Source organism: Carassius gibelio, chromosome A8 (assembly GCF_023724105.1).
Source record: "Carassius gibelio isolate Cgi1373 ecotype wild population from Czech Republic chromosome A8, carGib1.2-hapl.c, whole genome shotgun sequence".
In the NCBI taxonomy this organism is placed as follows: Eukaryota; Metazoa; Chordata; class Actinopteri; order Cypriniformes; family Cyprinidae; genus Carassius; species Carassius gibelio.
The window spans coordinates 19,769,586-19,791,248 of NC_068378.1; the positions used below are offsets into that span (position 1 = coordinate 19,769,586).

The following is a 21,663-nucleotide window of genomic DNA, read 5'->3' on the forward strand; positions in this document are numbered from 1 at the left end:
GACCATGAAAAATATAGACTACAAATGTTTCTAAAGGCCAATGGCAAGACCCAAAGATCTAATTGTACTCTGATGTGTTGATGAGATGATTTGTAAAGATAATTTAAAAAAAGAGAGAGATTGATAGATATTATGTTTTTATCCTTACCTTCCTACGCACCTGCTGCTCTTTGGCGGAGTGGATCTTCACATGTTTGCGCAGGGAACTGGGGTCTGTGTAGCGTTTAGTGCAGCCTGGGATCTGACATGCATATGGTTTCTGAAATGGAAAATACACAATGAGTCTGAGAATCAAAATTATATGCAGTTCAGCCACAATGAGGACACAGAAACACACTTCTATGGACACAAAAACATTAATCAATACATTACAACGACATTTATAATTGAGTGGCTATAATTATAGTTTATAAGAGACGTTAAATATGGTGCACAACATTTATGAACAGACATGGAAACTAAAAATACATCACATTTTAGACAAGCAACTATTTGGAACTACCAAATTAAATATTGTGTTTTTAAAAAAAAAAGTCTATATATATATATATATATATATATATATATATATATATATATATATATATATATATATATATATATATATATATATATATATATATATAGTCATTATTTCTGCTTCAAATTTCTAAATAGAAAACATAAAAATGTATTAAATGTCTACATTTCAAATCTGGGATTGAAAATTGTATATAAATCTTAAATCTTAAATCTAAAATTTACAAATAAATTGAATTTGAAAAGCTGAAAATAAACAAATTAATTAATTAAAAACAATTAAAAATCATTAAAATTCGTTATTTCTAGGTTACTAGCACAGGTGTCAAATATGCTAATTTGTTCTTTATTTAGATTTGTGTTAAATCAGACAACAACAACAAACTGTAATCATCCTTAAAATGTACACTTTCAAACTGCGTGTAAATGGACAAACACAAGTGCGATAACTGTTTATTTTGAGTGTTTATAAATATTCAAAGTTCAAGAGGAAAGACAGTATCCTACCTTTAAGCTGAGAGGACATAGGAAGAAGAAAAGAAGAATATAGATCATTTGGTAAATGTCAGACAGACATACAAGTACCGTACAAAAACTTCATGTACAGGTATTACAAACTACTGTGACAGTTTTATATTACTTTGTTTTTATTTTTTTAAGTTACATTAAATTAAGTGTGGCCAAGCACGGTAACCCATACACGGAATTTATGCTCTGCATTTAATCCATCCAATTGCACACAATGCTTGAACCCACAACCTTCGGGCTACAAGTTTGATTCTCTAACCATTAGCCCACGACTGCCCCACATTTTATAAGCGTTGAAGTGTTTAAATGTACATTTTAAGATATATATCAGTGTACCCATGATTCTCATTGGTAAACTTTACTGAAACATTCTCTCTGTCCAAAACATGTAGTGGTGATTTTCTCCCATGCATTTTACACTGCTGTTTTTTTTTTTTTTTTTTTTTTTTTTCTAAAAAAGAGGCAGTCATTAAAGTGAAAGTGGATAGGCTTCCTTTATTAGCTCTCTTTTCCTACCTTCCCTCACTCTCGAAATAACGCTGTTTTTACAAGCCGCTCATGGGGCAACTCATCTCTGCGCATTTATTTGTTTTCACTGTGCAATTCCATATAATCCCCCTGCCATGTATACACACTGAAAACAGAAAACTAGAAAGCTTAGGAATGGCAAAAAGAAAAAAGGCCGTCAAGAATAAATATCATTACAGTCGGAGCGATTTTTTCACTGTATATGAGGCATGTGGGAAGGCTGTGACAGGACGCATAGGCAAGTAAATGTGCAATGCTGGGCATCTGGAGACGGGGGGTTAATTGGCCATGGCAGTGTGGAGGTAGCGCAGCGCTGGAGCTGTACTGTGAGGTGATACAGCATGAGGTTCTGCCAGTTAGTGAGGAATTACTAACTCAAGTTTTCCCTGACTTTTATTTTTCCTCACATTGTTGGAGTGGGATGCATGATGTGCCTGCCTCTCTCTCTGTTTCTTTTTCTATCTATCTCTGCCATGTGTCGTTGCTATCACAAACGGAGCATGGTGTTAAACAGCGTATGATATAATGAGTTTTCCCTCTTCAAACCATAGAGACATAACCTTATGCCTGTTTTGTGCGCGCAAAATTAACGTGGGTCAAAGAAAGTTAGCGAACAGCACATTTATGGGTTTGTTTGTAAGGTCCATTTGGTTGGGGACTTAAGTGATTCACTGTACTTGGGACTTTTGCTCTGAACTTGAAGGCCCTTTAATCACCCATGGTTTTAATCTTGTTAAAGGGAGGGAACAAAAGTTAAAATGTAGCCTGGAAAATCTTTAGAATAATAGTTGGCAACACTAAAAGCTACTAACTACCTATGTAAAGGGGCAATATCTTTTAAAAATACTAATTTGAAATATCAAATTAGCAATACTTTTCTGCCAAAAAAAAAGGAAATGAAGAAAAATATACATATAATAATCCATAAATTATATATTTTTTAAATCCTGAAGAACAGCAGCATTTAACAAAAAAATCTGCTAAAACATATGTAAAATGCTATGCACAGACTCAGATTGTTTTATTATTTTTTTTGTTAATATAACTTGTCTAAAACTGATTCACTAGAATGAAATATTAACCATTAAGGATAAACAAACCATTTGAACAACAAAAAAAAACCGAAAACCTCTTAATATAAAAATGAAGACCTTTTAGGATTTAGGAACGCTATATATGAGGAAATTTTTACTTTTCAATATGAAAGTGAGGACCTTTTCGGATGAACCGATTCACTGGAATGAATCAGAGTTTCCAATGCTATATACAAGAAACCAATTGAGATGAACCAAATCACTAGAATAAACTTTTAATTACAATAACTTTCAACACAACATATGAAAGTGAGAACCCTTTAAGCTGAACTCATATATCATAAGAAAAACTCATAGATTATAATGTGTCAACTTTTCAATGCTACATAGAGAGAGAATGATTTAGGCAGATTAGAATGAATCAGACTACATAGTAGGACTGTTTAAGAGAAAAAGTCTCCCTAAAATGATTCACAGTTTTCCAATGAAAACTACTGCCACACTTAAATGTATCAAGCATTTAGTGATACTAGACTATTAGTTTGTGTTTCCCCAACCCTGCTAATTTCTATATTTAGTATGATGTTAGTAAAGAGCAATGTTTATTTTCAATGTGTGTTTTGAGGCACTTCCTTTGAGTTTCATGTATGACATACATGTTAGGGTGGGCTGTATTAATGTACTCACAGTGTCCAGATGTGTGCGCTGGTGCTTTGCCCTGTCACTGGAGTTGCTGAATGCTTTCTGACAGCCCGGATGCTGGCACAGGTACGGTTTCTCTCCTGTGTGACTCCGTAGGTGAATCTTCAGATTCTCCAGCCTTGAGAACGCTTTGTCACACCCTTCAAACTGAGGGAGAGAGATGACAGCAGTAAACATCAACAAGTGCTTTACAGAAATGCCAGCTTTTTTGAAGGATGATGGTTTACTAGGCCTTGCCTTTGTTGATGAATGTGTACAAAGCTACCAGGTTAACATATGAATGTGGAAAAGCAATTCAGATTAGCTCTTCATGTCATTTTTCATGTCATCACTGGTCTGGCCAATCAGAATCACTCTAACAAGAAGTGCGGACCATAGACAGTCATTACAGGATGATCCTTTGCAATCTATTTCCAAGGCATCTGGGTAATGAGGCCCTGGATGTACTGATAATACATGCTGTCTTGTAATTTAAGGCCCTCATACATCCTATACAATCTCTTAGCTCCACCCCCAAAATGTCAACAGCCCTCCAATCAGGAGTCACGGATAGTACAGGGTGGCAGATTATGGAGGTGTCAGAGAGCGTGAAACCTGACATGGCAGCTTTGCTCTCTATTGTCCACTGACCTCTAACTGAGGCCCCCTTCTATCACAGCTCCAGTTTCACTGAAGGAAAGAGCTTTCCATTCTTCTAATGGGCCCTCAGGACAACATTCGGGCTCTGGCCTCCTTCAATCACTCGCAAAAGGCTTTCTATTGAGGCTAGGCCATTTAATACGGGGCGAAACCTTAGACTGCCACGGTTGGGATATATTGAGTGACCTGGAATATACAGTGTGTGTGTATTTGTGTGTGCAAAATTCTTATATGGTATATTAAAAGAATGTGGAAACAAGAAAAAAACATCAGCCAGTTACACTTTCACAAACATTTATACACACAGACAAAATTTGCATTTGCATCTTTGATAGAAAAAGTCAACTTAGGTTCTGCATAAATAAAATATTGCACCATGCCTTGCTATGAGGCCCAGCTATTAATGCTATTAATATTAAAATAATAATAATAATAATTAAAATCCATAAATAAAAAATAATAATGTGTAAAACTATGATAACAGTTAAATAATCATAAACAATTAAAATATTTAGCGTTTGAAAGTTATAGTCTTTGTGAAAGTGAAAGTAAAAGTTTTAACGATAACACATAGTTTGCATCAAGGTTTTGTTTGTTTTTTGTTTGCTTTTCAAAAGTTAATTTTCCCAAGGAGCTTTAATTTTGTCAAATTAAGTGTCAAATTAAGTGTGTAAATGTTATTTAATTGTTTGTATTTAGGATAAACATATTTAAAAATGAACTGTATTCTTATGATGGCAAAGCTGAATTTTCATCATTTATTACTCCAGTATTTAGTGTCACATGATCCTAATGATAAAAATACTAATATGGTGCTCAGGATTTCTTATTATGCTAAAATGCTGTTTAATATTTCTATGGAAACTGTGATACATTTTTTAGGAGTCTTTGATGAACAGAAAGTTCAAAATGACATTTTTTTTGCAGCATTATGAATTGAAAAATAATTGCATTAACTTTTGATTAATTTAATGTGTCCAAACTCAAAAGTGCCAAAAGTTCTTTAGTACGAACATCCATAAATCAAACTTCTATAAACTTTTCTACTCAAACTTTTATAAAAGCAAATAAAAGTTATATATTACATAAAATAGAATTTATCTACAAAACAAAGTTTTATTGGAGTTCTTATGTCAAGTAGTTGAAGTTGAATTAATTGCATATTTTTCTGGGGAATATCAATCCAAATAGTAACTGGCCATGCACTTCTACACATTAATTTCATCAGCTCACACAATGAAGCAAAACAGTGGTTGAGACACATTTGCTTGGGGCTTTTGGACGTTCAAACCTCACAATGTCAATGTGCGCTTGTATTATTTCACAGCATGAAAACTGTCATGAACATACCCACAACACAGAATTTAATAAAGTCTCTGAAATCCAGACAAGCTTGAGATATATGCCCCATACTGACACCTAAAATATGTCTAGAAAAAAAGTTTTCAAAACAAACACTGCGATTATGTATGTCCTAAAATGTGTGTATTTATGTACAGGGGAAATAATCATTCTTTCACTGCTTTCTTTTACGCAAGACAAATTTCAGGCTAAATTGAATTTATGGGTCTGCAGAGAGAATCCTGCTAATCGTGTAAAGCCCGCCATTAAAATGAGGATCGGCTGCCAATGGAGCGAAGTGCAAAGCATTCTGGGATACCTTAGAAACATAGCTATGCATTCTGTGATGCCATACAAACACAGCAATCTGCCAGACTTTAATCCACATGAATGGGAAGAATTTCTTTCTCACTTCTCATGTCTTTCATAGTCTCGCTGCTTTTGCATATCTCTGGCATTCTTTTCTAATTTTTCTAGAACACAACATTCTCTTGATAGCACAAAAATGCATCTGTATGTGCCAAGCACAGAACATTATTTTCCAAATAATTCTAATGCATCTGGTTTTACAGCTGACGTCAACATCTATCAAACCATCTACAAATGTTAACCAGAGAATTTATAGTTTCTGAGATACACACAGACATTTATCATAAAAAATCAAAGAGAAGAGTGAGACTCCAAACACAATGAATATACTGTACGTTGGATTTTTAAACCAACTGCTATAAACCAACCATAACAGCTCCCAAGTCTCCACTACCCTTTGGTTTTATTTGTAAAATCAGTTTAGCCCGCTAATCACATTAATTGCCATAAACTTGTTTAGCTTTCACCTCTGAAAGGCCTGTGTGAGGGTAAACAGAGTGATAACCATCGAAAGTGGATGATGGTTAGTCATTTGATGCCATCTTTCCGAAGCGGGCCTCTAGATCTGCTGTATACACACAGAGTGACAGTTCGGCTGATATTTTTGCCAGGGGCGCACAGCCAATCATGGATGATTGTGGGCCACACAGACTGGCGAAGGCACCTCAACCCTAACCTGATGAATATATGGGAAATGAAGCATGATTGAGGCCAAAAATGTCCAACGAGGCATCAGGCAGCTAAAAGCCCTTAGTATACACAAGGAAAAATAGTTCATTAATGCCTATAGAACACAATCCAGCCATTATGGCACATTTTCAAGTAAAAATAAAGCTACGTCTTATCGCTTGATGACGTCACCCTGAGCTCTGATAGAGAAAAAAGGATTGAGGGGAAGAGAAAATATGCTTATTATGGGAATTGCATTCGGGCCACATCCTTTCCCAAGGAGTCAAAGGTCTACTGCTGTTCCCTTTAACATTCAGAGGTGCTCCGAAACAAAAAACATATTTCCCCATTACACTGTAACCACCAATCTCACCTTCCCTCAGGCATGCATTTTTTCTGGCAGTCAAATCTTTGAGCAACTAACAAGCATTAAATACATTATTACTCGTAATTAGTGGGCAGTAAGGCAAATTTTAATAAGCACCATAACATTTCTAACACCCTGACACGTTTTCTGTAATTTCTTTGTGACATCCAAATTGCCTCAGCAGTCAGCGCTCTCAGATATGCAGTACGGGGTCTGTCTGCAGGTTATGCCGATGTTCTGCGATCAGAACTTGTACAAAATCATTCTGGTTCCTGTTGGAGAATGAGAGGTGTTACGAGGTTTACCGCTGAGCGCCTGGAGTGACTGTGACCTGTAAAAGAGAAACCGCCGACACGTCTTTCAGCACGGGGAACAGCGGAGCTCAGATGGAGTGGCTAAAAACTACAGGCGAAAGCGAACATGTGCCTTTAATCTGCCTGTTTCCAAATGCCCCCTGGCAACCACAGCAAAGAGCAGAAAAACGCAAATGGATGAAATTATATCCATATGATTCAATGAGACAGCTAAGGGGAGACAGCTTTCTCATGCACTTCATCAGCGTACAAAATTAAACACAGCTTAGCTAAAACATTCGCATTACATAGTTTACACATATCATTTCCACATCCAAACGCCACTCGTTTTAGCAGCCAACTTCATCTGTTACTAATAGGAGGCCTAATATGAATCAAAGATCTGGTTAATTTTACTCTCTCGCTTTATTTATTTATTTATTTTTTAGAAAACCGTCGGAATGAAGCTGATGTGAATGCACATTCAATTATTCTCACGGATCTTTCATTTTTCTTTGTTGCTCTTTCGTCCGTTACTTTCGAATTTCAAAACATTTGATTTATACCTGATGGGATGTCTACACAAATCCTCAGCTGACAAATGTTGTCCAGATGGGATCGAAGGCTTGGCCAATAAACCAGTGGAGGAAGTAGTCATGTAAATGACTGGCAAAATTGCTCCGAACAGCCTTTTTTGTTCTCATGCAACACTGGTTTAACCAGATTGAAACCCATGTAGACTGTAGATGGGACCTTCACAGGAAGCAACCTATGATGACTAAATTGGGCCTCTTGCATAGTCATTATGCACCCCCCACCCCACTCTGAGCAACGTTTTTGAGGGAAATTGAATTGAAGGTGTATTATGGATTCTGACCCCGTCTCTATGGAAGTCGGGCATTAGCAGTTTATGCTACATGTGGGAATCCTGAACAAGAACAAGCAGGAAACATATGGGTCTTCATGGGAGCACTTAACCCAGTGTTGTTCTGGGGCGCACCGTCAAAGTGTTACCAGCCAGGAGACATACTGTCCACCAAAACTAGCTGTGATCTTCTTTTGACCTAGGAATAGTTTCAGATTAAGACAGGTGAAGGTCCTCTTCCAGGAAAACTGTTGCTTCTGCATGTTCCCTTCCTTTCTAAAAGCCTTTAACCTGTAACTCCAGCAAGAACTTTCTTTGCTACAGTAATCTGAATTTATGATTAGGTGGCATGCTTACTTAAACATCCTGAAAACAGATTAGTTTAGTAAAAGTAATCTATATACCTCTAAGCACCCTTCTGAAATGCATGGCCATGTTTCAGGCTTCATACCAAGACAATCCATTCTGATTTTGAAATAGTTGACATTGTACGGAATGAATTTTTATTTTATTTTATGCCAGATTCTATTGAAACAATGTGAAGATGCTGGACCTTCTCTATGAGTGAACCTCATTTCAAACAAAACAGTTGAGCTAAAATGCCCCCCTCAGAACTGAGGCAGAACGTCACCTGTGACTTGTTGCTGGTATATTAATTCAGTTTTAAATAATCACTATAATTCATGAAATTACCATTTAAAAATTCAATGAATCAGATAATCATCAAAGAATCAAGAAAAAAAAAACACTTTCAGCACTTCATTAAGCAGCACCTGTGAGTTTCAACGGTGATAATAAGAAAGGTAAATCGATATATTAGAAACATTCTGAAAGATCGTGTGACACGGATAGCTGGAGTAAAGGATGCTGAAAAAAATCTACTTTCTTATCACAGATATAAATTACATTTTTAAAAATAATAATAGAAAAAAGCTATTATACATTTAAATAATATTTTACATTGTACTGTTTTCATTGTAATTGTGTTAAAAGCATAAGAATCTTCTTTTGAAAACATTACAATTATTACTCACCCTAACATTTTGAACAATAGCTATATCTAATTGGATTCTGTTATTCAATTCAAATTGAACTAAATAGTCAAAATGCATAAATGTACACAGCATATTTGCTTTAGTCTTTTACATTAGTGAAAATTATATTTTACAAAAACAGACACACATTTATACAATACATATTCATCAAATTCGGGATAAGTTTGTCCTATTATAGTTGCAAGATGGGACCTTTTCAAATTTGTGCTATAAAAACAAAATTAGCAAAGGCTTCCATCTATTTCTCTTAATAATATATGCAAATGCTATAGTCATAAATAGTATATACCACTGATCTATATCATAGACTTTAACTTAGTGTAAAATGTATTTAATCTGTGTATTTATTTTGTTAAAGCGAACACAGAGAAGCCAAACAGTGTTTTCGGTTTCTCTGTCCATACTGAGGAAGCTCTTGAAGCGCTGATAGACACCAAGCACAATCTATCACTCCATTAACCGGCCTCTCACTCTCTCTGTTCTAAGTATCTCTAATGGCTAATTAAAGAGTATCACAGTCACCCTTATGCCTTTACAATACCACGAGCCATCAATTATCTCACCGTTTCGTGCAACATGAACCAGGACACCGATATCAACATGATATATGCAGTCGGTTCATGCCTGCAGAAGGGCAAATCCAGCGTTTGACGCAGAGCGATCTCAGCGTCCATTAACGGCCATCAGTCCCCATCTACTCTCTGACACCTGCTAGTGTTCAGTTCCCAACAGCGGTGGCACAACAAAGGGTGAACCAAGACAGATACTTAGACTTTAATTGCTCAGAAACTTCCTCCTTAACTGGTCAGCACGAGAAACATGTCGCTTTTAATATAATGGAGTGTGAGTTTTCTTTTATATTCGATTTATGGATTGGAATTATGCTTGCTGAACTTTCTAAGTGACACAAATTCACACATGAGCTCTTTATATAAAAAAAAAAAAAAAAAACTGTCTGTCAGGGTCATGCCATACTTCATCAGGTTCTGACATCATCTGAATTCTAGGCTAGATACCAAAAAAGCCCAAATTTCACAGTATGCCTCATTATATGACTATAGGACTATAAACTTTTCTGACCAACTGTCTTTCTCTTGCCTTTTCTTTCCACCCTCCACCCTGTTGGCATAACATAGAGTTGACACAGCTGGCTCTGTCTCATTCCCCTCTGTCTAAGCTACTCTATATCTCAACCTGACAACAAGAAAACATCCCAGAGTGGCTTGCACCTGCCAAATGAAACGCCTCTGTGTCAAAGGCTTCGTCAGATTCATGAACCAAACAAAACTATTCAACTAGACAGTAGGTGCACACGGCATGATAAGTGTTAAAAGTGTTTGGTTGATGCTGTAGAAGAGTCGAGTGACATCTAGCACAGTTGGATTGAGATACAGAGCAATTACACTATCCAGAAATGTGATGAAATTCAACTACAGTAGAGAGAGCTTGCGTTGTTGCCTTTTGGGAGACTGACTGTTGCGTTTTCCCCTTCGAGGACTCTCTTGTTTTGTTATTTTCTGCTCAAAGGTGCAGCGAAAGGGCAATTTATCAGGTGTTATTTCAGCACGGAACACATTATTGATATTGATACGTCACTCCACATTAAATCTCATTGAATCACAGTGGAATATGAGACAGAGATTTTGCACTGAAAATAAATAATGAGTAATACGTACAAAGGCTAAGTCATTATGAAATGAAAATTTAACAGTGCAAAGGGGAAAAGAGGTTAAGAATATAAACTATTCTGAAATCACTAAAATAAAATATATATCCAATTGTCATTCAAACAACTCAAAATCAATAACTCAAATCAGGGGCAGTAATAAATTAATATTTATTAATCATACAGACCGAGTTATTATAAAAAAGAAAAAGGAAAAAAAAAGATTAATTATTACAAACTTCTGAAAATAAAATATCTAAAATTCTATTTGACCTAAAATACCTCACACAAAACCAAAAACTAGAAAAATTGAAATAGACCCGAATAACAAAGCCTCACTGTTCTGTGATATTCCACAGTAAACGTTTTCATATTTATGGAGTATTTGACTTGAAATTTCTCATTACACACTTGTTTACCTTAGCAGTAATATGAGTCTGGGGCTGGCCCTCAATCCCCTCTTGGTATTTCCAAGTGAGACGGTTTAACAGAGCAGTGTTTTTTCAATGTTAATATCCATTTTCCATCTTTGCATTAAATTGTGCATGCCCTAATCTAATTCTTGGTTTTTCTATGCTGAAATATGAATTTGGCTCATCCGTGTCACTTGTTCTGGTTGTATTTAAGCTTTGAAGAGGTTAATATCCAGTCTTCAGGAAGTCATAGAATGTGCTATTTTCGTAATTTTTCACTACTGTGGAAACATTATACATTATACAGAGATTTGGAGCATTTCTTTATGGTCACATTCAAGTCCATTAAGAAACTGAATCCTTTCTAGCTTCACAATACTGTCATTTTAAATTTCTAATTTAAGGGGTGAACAGATGAGACATGAGAATTGAGGTCCGATAGAATTTATCAGAAGGTATCTTGAAGGTATTATTGAGGAATGAAATCATTGTTTAAAAAAAAAAAAAGTATTTGGCTGTTTTTCACTAAAATGAACAAAACAAGAGTTATATGTCTGTGCTACTGATCTTTGGGAATCCACATCAGTGATCTGTACACAATAGCAAGCCACATGTTATCTCGATGAAACTCACAAGCACAAAGAAAGAAGGCACTTTCATATGCAAAGATTTCTGTTCTGTTCTTAAACATTTATTCCCTTGTTTTTATAGTTTTTAATGCTGCATAAATTATTATTATTATTATTTTTTTGGTTATTATAAATGTCTTTACTTTCATTTTTGAGCATGCCTGTGTCTGAGCCATACTTCCATACCAAAAGCTGACATAAATCTAGGGACAAGTGCTTTGAGGGAGCGTGGACAGCTCTTCTGGCGGGGAATAAATCGTTTCATGGGGAGAGCTCTACTGGCCAGTTGAATCCAGCTGTGAGTCAGCAGTAAGTGCACCACGTCCTGCCAGATCTCTATATTACACCCCACTTGAGAAACAGTGTCTTTCCAGAGCTCCACATTTTTACTGCACCCCCAAATCCACACACATAACCGAGGCTGTGGTTAAAGGTTTACGGGAACAGGTTTTTGGTGAAGATGTTGCTCAAGTTACATCAATCTGTGACAGCAGATGACAAATGAGACAGAACGCTATCACAGCCCATAAGTTTGTAAGAGAGAAGCTGTCACAAGCCTCCCACACTTAGTTTTGGGCTCTGTACAGACCACAGATGAGACGTGGTTTCGGGCTAGAGGGGCACCATGAAGTCTCCAGTTATGTGGCTGTGTATTAACTGGGTTGGTTTGGTTTTAAGAGATCCTTGGGATCCTAACCTGGCTCTCTGTGCTGCTAAGTCCCATGGCTCATCTGTCTCTCAACAAACCCATTCTGCAAACACTAGGATATTCAGTCTTAACTCAAAACTGTCCATGCTCTGTTTACATGCTGAGGTTTATGGTGAATGTTTGTGGAAAGGCTTGGTGCGTTGTAAATAGCGCCTTGACTACTGTTATTTATTCTAAGGAGAGTTTGGCAGATGGCACTTGGCATCAGCTCCGTGTCAACATGCTCTCTATAGTGACAATGAAGAAGATACTCTAAATTAAACTCATTTATGACTAGTCCTGTGTACATTAAGCCCATAAAGGGCCCACACTGAGACATTAAATCACAGCTATACAAATTTATTACCATATTTCTAATGTGTAAATAGTGAAATAAAAGCGCTATAAAAACACTTTTAGCACTTAAAATTCATAGTAAATTAATAAAACACATTTATTACCATACATGTGACCAAAATGTCCTTTTGAAAGGGATTTTCTGGATTCTAAATTAAGCTCAGTTAGCAGCACTTGGGTGCTTTTAAATTTGGGCCTCGATTTTAAAAACTAGGCTCATTTACTTACATTGTATGTGCCTAAACTTTTCTTTTTTGTTAATTTCTTTTTTCTTTTTCTTAAGGAAATTACACGTAGAAATGATTTGCTGTAACAAACATTATGCCACAAATGCTGAGTGAGCTTAAATTGTAAAATGGGAACCCATCAGTCAATGCATATCAATTGTAAAGAAAAATGTATGACCGAGGAGCATAAATCATTTGGCTAGCACTACTGAATGCCAAATATCTGAATTTAACTAGCAACACTTCACTTTACAACAGCTTAACATTTTCTTGGCATACTCTGCACCAGATTTTTTTAACGCCATCTGGCTGGATCATGTTAAACCAACTGATTTCCCACATGTTTGTGCTGCAGTGCTTATAAACAATTACAGAAAATACACAAAGAGGTTATAAGGGAATAATAATAAAAAAATAGTGAAATGGAATAATAAAAGCAATATGGCACTACTATAAATTTATAGTACTATACTGGAAAAAAAGGACAATAGTACTAAATAACTTGAGTGTTTCCACAACTTTGTGCAGTAAATAAAACCAAAAAGTGCAATACATTTTCTTATGTATCTTATAAGCTAGAATAATAAATTAAAGATCAGTCAACAATCCACCTTTTTATCTAGATACTAACAGGAGCAATTCTCACTCAGTCATTATTTGTGCATATATTATGTTAATGGAGAATGTTTCAAATTACCTTTCACAAATCTGCTGGAAAAGTCCATTATAAGATGCCCAAGAAAGACAAACTTCTTTTTTCATAGTTAGGATGATGGGACTAAATTAAGCCCATTCACCCATGTCGAAAGCCATGCTTGTATGTAGTATAAGTACTGCATCAAGCAGGGTCTAATGCTCAGAAAGCCTAAGGAAGTTTTGACCATTAGCTGTATTTAGTCCCCTCTGTGTATTAGCAGATGATATGCCCCACTTACAGGGTCAATCTGATTAAGCACTTGGGTTCGGGACAGATGACACAATGTGGCCATCAGCCTCTTCTCACATTTCAGGTATACAATTAAATGTCAGGAAATGACTTGCTCAAAATATAGCATTTCAGACAAATCTAATTAGCACAAAACATGTATGGATATATCATCCTGGTAATGCACAGTTAAAGCCCTACAGCCATCAGGTGAATTGGCAGAAGTGAATGCATCCCATAAAAATAAAGTGTTTAGCAGGAAAAAAAAGAGCTACCAGATATTTGACAATGATTATAGGTTAAGTAGTTATTAAGAATGCTTAAGTGGCAGAATGTCAGACAGGAATAGAGAGAGGAGGAGGAGTGACTGGATTGCATTACTATACAGAATGACTGGAAACCTTTTATGGCTCGACAAGAACTTGGCCTGGTGTATTTGACAAGGAAAACAAGCACGATCCATCAATTCCCAGGCCTTTCATTCCATTGCCAAAACACTAGTCTCCTAACAAACCTCAGACATTTCATGCCAGCAGTTTCATCATGCTAATATATGTATCACATATGGTCTCCGTTGCTAGCTATTAGCATGACGGAAAGACAAACGAGTTGCAGATTGGATCTGACAGGAAGCAAAAAAAAGAACATTTGTTGATCGTGAAATTAAAGATATAATTCAACCTAAACTTTGATTCAATGAAACATTGAGAGTTGAAGGTTGCAAATTATGAGCCGTAATTGTAAAAACTATTTTGAACATTTGCATTCATCAGCAGTACCGTCTGGAAACTTGGATTCAAGTGAGATTTACGACATTCCCGAAAACTCATATGAAAAATGATCATGCTGGAATCATTCACTCCACCTTCTCATTAAATATCCCAAACAGAACAATCTCCCCGAGCCACTGTTTAAACCCAATTCACCCAGAAGGCAAAGCTTTGGCAAATGGAGTGGAAACAGAGAGTAAACGGTCCTTGAGTCCTACTGCTTCAGTGCAGGTAACTGTCGCTACCTGCTAGCATAATGGGGCTTAGAGAGCTGGCAGTTGCTAAGTGAAGTCGACAGGGCAGTAATGTCAGCAGCTCGTTCTAGTACATCCACATTAGTATCAACGCCACTTTCTGCCTTTACTGGGGCAGAACTCAGATGGCTCGGGTTTCGGCGCTGCATTCAAAGTAAAAAGTCAGCTCATGCACAGGCCATGCGTTTTAATTAGCTAATGGCACTAGCCGTTTCATCTCCAGCATCTGTGTTGATTATTTACAAAAGCCTCCATTTACTCCAAAACAGGCCATTTTGTCAAAGGAGTTCTGAATGCCTGTCCAAAAATCTGCCTAATAAACCTTTATTTGCCGGTTTCACACTAGCAAAAAGGAAAAAGGAAATTCCCCGATCTCTGTTTTTTTCCAGCAGGTTGTGTAAGCTAATTGTTCTTCAAGTAAAGCTCTGTATGCTCAAACTTTAAAACGAATGCGTCCTAAGGGATTGCTCCGCATTTAAGTATGGTAAAAAAATGGTGTGGTTTAGGAAGTAAATCCTAATATCTGTTAATAGTACAACATGTAATTTAAAAATTAAAATTAAAAGTTGTGTGGCAAATGTTTAATGACCATTTATCTGGTGATGGTGACGACGACAAAGATGAGAAATGCAAGCAAATGGGTGTGTACTGCTCAGAAACATTTACTGCTCCATTAAAAATCAAGTCACATATTCAAACTGCACTCTCTACAAATGCGATCTTGTAAACGGAATATTTCATAAATGAGAAATGTTAAAAAAGTGGTATAAATTTATTAACAATAATAAATGAAAATATAAAAAATATGGCATGACATGTTGAAAAGGCTTCCAATACCTGATGAAATAAAACCATAGGTGAGGAAAATTGTTTATTTAATATTTTACGATTTACACAGACATTTTTGCATCAGACATATGTCTGAATGAATGTCAGCACAGTTGACTCAGGAAAAGCCAAAGTAGTAAAAATCTAAAAGGTCAGAGGAATTAATACAGAGCGTTATTAGGACTATGAGAACTCAGTGACCGTTTAGTACAGTAGTAAGCACACACTAACCACATAAAATACAGAACAGCACAGCCCATATTCTTAACCTGTCACAGCAGGCACCAAATCGACTGCTAGCACGCTAAACCAAAGCCAAGATATTAACGAAATAAGATTAAACCAATACATTCCAGAGGAAATTCAATAAAGAAACAAATCAGTAATGCTCATCAAACATGATCAGCTGGATAAGTAACAGGAGTATTATCAACAGATACGCTTTGATGAATATTTACATGAATTTCATGAGTTCTTCGGATAGGTGATCTGAAATACAAATCCAGAGTTGAAACCAGTACAGCATTGACGTACAAGAGCCCTGGGACAGTGTCGGGGCAGCAGTCGCTGGATAAATTTTTAATATTAATGCAGACAAGAAGGGCAAAAAAGCAATAAACTTAACCAACACTTGAATTAGGCATGAAACACAACAGGATATTGCAGTGAGATTATGTTGTTTCCCTTTAGATGCCTTCTCCCTCTGCTGTCCGACTACCACAAAACAGCCTGCGGCACTTTTTAATTGGAAAGGGTGAACCGAAAAGAGGCTCTCAAACTCCGCAAAGCAGTTTTAAGAGGCCTGCCCAGCTCAGTGATTGCAGATGTAGCTGTGTTTTTACGTGCCGGGGCATAAAACCATGTCTAGGTATGGACGGTGACAAAGCAGAGAGTCAGTACCCCAACCTACGTTTATGATAATGACTTTTTCCTGCCAAGGCACTGCATGATACAAATGAAATGCAGCACAGCTGGGAGAGAACACAAAGCAAGGGAGTGAGAGACAGAGAGTGGAATGAGAGAGTGTTATGTTTGGATGCAGGGGAATTGTGCCTCGTGCACTCTTTGAGGAATCTGCAGTTGGAAAGATAATAAAGGGATTAGCTGGGTTTTCTGAAGCATTTGCTTCTAAATCAAAACGTCTCATCGGTTTCCTCTGCACAAATAGCTTGAATACCTCAATGTCTTTGTATATTGTGCAAAGGCCACATGCAACATGTTTCAGACAAAAGCTCCTTCTTGCGGAGGTCACAGGAAGGCACTGATTCGGGGGAAAAAAATGAAAACACATCAGAACCTGAGCATACCGTATATTCTTTTTATTTCCTAAAAAATGAATTTAAATGACAGTAATTAATATTTGAAGGCACTAGGGCTGTCACTTTTGTGAAAAAATCATTTTCGATTTTTAAGACATAAGTGTTCACTGAATCGATTGTAAAATCGATTTTCCATGTCTAAAAAAAATAGACGTTTCCTTTTTCAACGTGAAATAACGGACGAACGTAAAGAGAGTGCTGGAAACGCACAAGTCAGCAATATTTCTTATTTATTGGCATGAAGTTTCGTGCAGAATAACAAACAGCAACAGGAGTGCAACATTCTCGAAAATATATATATACATATATATATATGCAGAGGTGACGGCTGCCATAACAAAAGAAAAACATCACTGCAGGCTTCAACCCGGCTGCATTTATGATTTAGGCAATTCAAAAATCCCTAAGATTATTTTAAATAATGATTAAATCCATTTCAAACAACTGTTCAAAAAGAAGATGCGCTCCGACCGTGCTGATGTCCCAGGGACACTCAGGTACAGCTGCGCAAGGTGGGGGTATTACTGCCAATTTTCCACCACAAAAGCTGGTCCCTGTCAGCTTGGAATTGTCCTTTTCATAACTCAGAATCTACTGTAACTAGATGCGCGAATGAGGCGTCTACCGCACCGCGAGACCTCCAGACGCGCGTAAACGCATCTTTAAATTGACTTAACATTGAAATCATTTGCGCCAGATGCTATATTCGCGTTTGGTGTGAACGCAGAGAGGTCACTTTCGACGTCACTGGGTCTTATAGGCGTGTAAATTGCTGGTATTTTCTGTCTAGCTTTTGCAAGGCTTTCTGCACTTTCAGAATTCTTTATTTTCTTTTTCTGCTTGTTTGTGAGTTTTGTTACATCTATATTTTTTTATTGTTTAACTATTTTAAAATAAATAGTGTACATATTTGGTTAAAATCGATTCCCTATTTTAATTTTCGAAACTTTTTTTGGTTGGTCCGATCGATTGTGCAATCGATTTTCAAACTAAAATTGACAGCCCTAGAAGGCACTAAGTTGCAATTATTGAAACACAAAACACAAAAAATTATAATGTTAATGCAATTCTAGCCCAGGCCAATGGACTGCCTGAAAACAGAGACCGAACAGGAACAGAGTTGACTCAGTGAGAGGCTCTCACTACATCCAGAGACAATGTTCAGCTATTTACAACAATACATGGGTTTGTTCCTGTCTTAGCATCTGCTTAGCATCGTCACAAATAAAAATGAGTGTTTGTTTGTTCTGACAGGTTGTGACACCAGGGCTCTTGCAACATAGCTACTCTGGGCAGAGTTTTGAGAGTAAGAACAGAAGTGAGAAAAAGAGAGATTATGCTATTTAAAAACAAACGAAAAAACGATAATATTCAAATGCTTATATACAACAACAAAAATAATGAGTCACGAGAATTATTTCTAGAACAACTAAGTTTATGCTGCAGAGTGCGCAGCAATGCTGGAAATGAATGGATTTGAAGGAATTTACATGATCTAATTACATCTGTCAGTCCAGCTGCTGTCAGATCAGAGTAAACCAACATTTTCTCGAGAATAAACATAACTTGTCATTAATAACCTCAACCGAATTAATGCTACCCTTGTAACATACTCCCCATATTAGTGTGCAGCTGTCTCCTATTGACAAGACTAAACAGATAATTTGGATACAAAAAGGTATCCCGAGATTTAGAGGAATAGGCTGACTTCAAAACAAGCTATTAAAGCATCTGTAAAATAAAAGGATTTTTGGACAGAATATTGTATATGAAATTGAATATATTGGACAAGAAATACAACATTCTCGTGTTGAGCAATATTGGGGAATTTTGCTGATCATCTCCTCTGCGGCTCCATTCTCACAGACTACAACATTTTTTCAAGTGTTTGCTTTGGATAAAGAGCCAATTCGCTTGATACTTGTGGGACGGCTAAATGTTTAAACCTCCTATTTAAAGGGATCAAGTGCATGAATTGTTTGGTTAGGTTAAACAGATGTGTAGAGGGATTTTTTTTAGAACTCATTCATTTCATATTTTTTTTTAAGGAAAAGACAGAAAGACAGACAGAGAGAAAGAGATCTTAAGAAAATAAACAGAGTTTGACCCTACACAAATTGTGGACTAATTGTGTATTTGGACTTACGCATTGGTGGGGCTGGGGCCATTTTTCCACTTGAGCTGAAAATGTTAGAAAAGGCACTTTGACATTGATTAGTGTGTTGACTTGTGGAATCTGAGAGTTTTACCTGGATTTCTTGGGTTTCACCAAAACACTATTTGTACAGCTAGACTACAGGTCCAATTAAATACCCAAACCGTCAGTGGAAAAGCAAGCAGTACTTTCAGTTGAAATCATAGTTTCTCATGCCATGTGATAGGGTTGTGGGAAAAAAAATGCTGAGGAAAATAGGCATACATGTAGGTGGTTCCATGAAAGCGGTAAAAAAAAAAAAAATGAAGCTTGTGGTAAACATCCAAATATATTCCTTGAATAAAACCGACATAACACAAGTTAAAAAATAATGGATTTGTAAAAAAAAACTTTTATGGGGCATTTTGAAAGAAATTTGGTTTAATAAAGCCTAATGAAAGAGTTATTTGTCCTCTGTTGATAATTCATACTTAAAAATAGATTTTAAAACTGACCTGCTTAATTAAAAATAATTATACCGGCATTTGGTTTCTCACACTTTCCACTCAAATTAAAGTCAACGAGGATTCCAACAAAAACAATTCACTCCGAAATACTGCTTCTGCATTTTCAAGGCCATTTCAGCTGCCAGCTATAATCACCGCTATGAATTTCATTATGGGGAACCGCTGGAAACTGTGCACTTTTGACAGACAGCTAAAAAGGGTAGATACTCACCATGCATTTGTTAGGTTTCTCTCCAGAGTGAACCCTCATGTGGATGAGCAACTTGTAGCGAGCGTTGAAGGGTTTGTAGCGCCGGACACATCCAGCCCAAAAGCAGGTGAAGTCCTCGCCCTTGCGCTGGTCGATGTGGACCTTCTCAATATGCCTAACAAGCTCCTCCTGCTGCTCATATGCTGCGCTGCAATCAATCCATCGGCATACCTGCTTATCGCTAAATACATCCTCCCTATCACCCACCTGCTGTTCGACCAGGCCTGTGGGTTTGGGTTGTGCCAGCAGAGCTGAGGGTGGAGACTGCTGCTGGCTTTGAGGATTCAGTAGAGCTCCTGGGCCGGAGCCCATGTACTGGTGCAGGTGGTAGGGAGGGGGCATGGGTGGCCGTGGGGGGCCTGTTTGGTGATGATGATGGTGGTGGTGCTGGTGGGAATGCCCACCGCAGTGGCTTCCGCGGCTGGTCAGATGGTGATAGTGATGCTGAAAGAGCTCCTCCTCATTTGGAGAGAACTCATCCACCGGTTCCTGTTTCAGTGTTGGCGTACAGCTGTCCAGCACCATGCCAGGCTGTATGAGAAGTCCAAGCCTGTCGCAGCTACCCACGCCGGGCCCCAACTGCATGGAGCCTAAGTCCTCACAATGCTCCACCGACGACACCGTGGAGGAAGAGGATGAAGAGGAGAGGGGTAGGAGGCAGGACGAGGTGGAAGGTGAAGGCAGCTGAGGGCTGGGTGTGGGGAGAGGCTTGTGGGAGAACGTGGTGGAGGCAGGCGACGACGAATTGGTGCACAGGCCGATAACGCAGGACATCTGGGAGGAGCAGATGTTTGTGGCAATATCGATTCCCTCTGAGGCTGACTGGGAGGCCACCGAGAGACAGCGTCTCTTCAGTCCGCTCGCATTCGGCCTTGCTGAGTGACGCGAGCTCGGGGACAAAGCCAGCGGGGAGGAGCCATCTTCATTATTAAATGGACATACAGTCACCGCCATTGCCGACAACGACAGAACTGTTGCTAAGTTACCTTCGCCACCGCCACTGCTGTCGCCACCACCACTGCTTGGACGGTCCAGTTCCCTGCGACCTGCACCCATCCCTCCTGAAAAGTCACCCAGGACTGAACCCAGCTTGTAGCCCTCCTGTTTGATGGGGTAAGACAGCAACGCATGACACCCATTGATGCCACCGGACAGAGACGACGAGCTGACATCTGTCTGAAAGCCAGCAGACCTGTGGGAGAATGAAACACACCCAGAGGAATATGAGGAGCATTTGGGCAGAATGGAGCAGAAAGAATATCTACGCTATTAGCAGCCTGGCCTGTTGAAAGATAAAGGCCAGGGCTTCTCAAAGTGCTGCCAATTCTGCACTGTCAGACACAACTGGAACAAACAAGCTCTGTGTTCTAGTTCTGGCAAACCTGTACTCTCAAACGTCTCTCTTAACACTGACAATGTTTGACCAGAAGCGGGCACGATTGGAAATTCATTTTTGCAAACCCTTACAGAATCTTATTTGGTTCTAATGTTTGGTTTGTGCTAATCCGAAGCTACTTTTTAAGTTCCACTCTCTCTCTCTCTCAGGAAACAGCCATTGGATGGGTTTCCACTATGGTCTATTTTAAACGCTGGTTATATCCACCACAAACGCTCCCAAGCAATTCAATGAATAAATGATGCAGGAAATTTGGCCTGAACTATAGTTATGAATGGGTATTTAAAAATAAGAAGAGAGAGAGATGAATACAGGCAGGCTGTCATACTCGACGTATGACAGGCTTTGATGACACAATAGGAGTTAACCGA

At 37.9% G+C, this 21,663-nt stretch overlaps 1 protein-coding gene across 3 annotated transcripts in view; it reads right to left on the reverse strand.

Annotated features, from left to right (window-relative positions):
* LOC128018804 (zinc finger protein GLIS1-like) overlaps positions 1–21,663 on the reverse strand; it is a 72,770-nt gene that overhangs the window by 24,975 nt on the left and 26,132 nt on the right. For 2 of the 3 annotated variants that reach the window (XM_052604572.1, XM_052604570.1), the window contains exons 4-6: positions 19,858–21,088; positions 3,297–3,458; positions 149–259 (exon numbers count right to left, since the gene is read on the reverse strand). In XM_052604572.1, coding sequence (XP_052460532.1) covers positions 149–259; positions 3,297–3,458; positions 19,858–21,088 — 1,504 coding nt within the window. The remainder of the gene's footprint in view (positions 1–148; positions 260–3,296; positions 3,459–19,857; positions 21,089–21,663) is intronic. The other variant, XM_052604571.1, reaches the window with a different exon arrangement.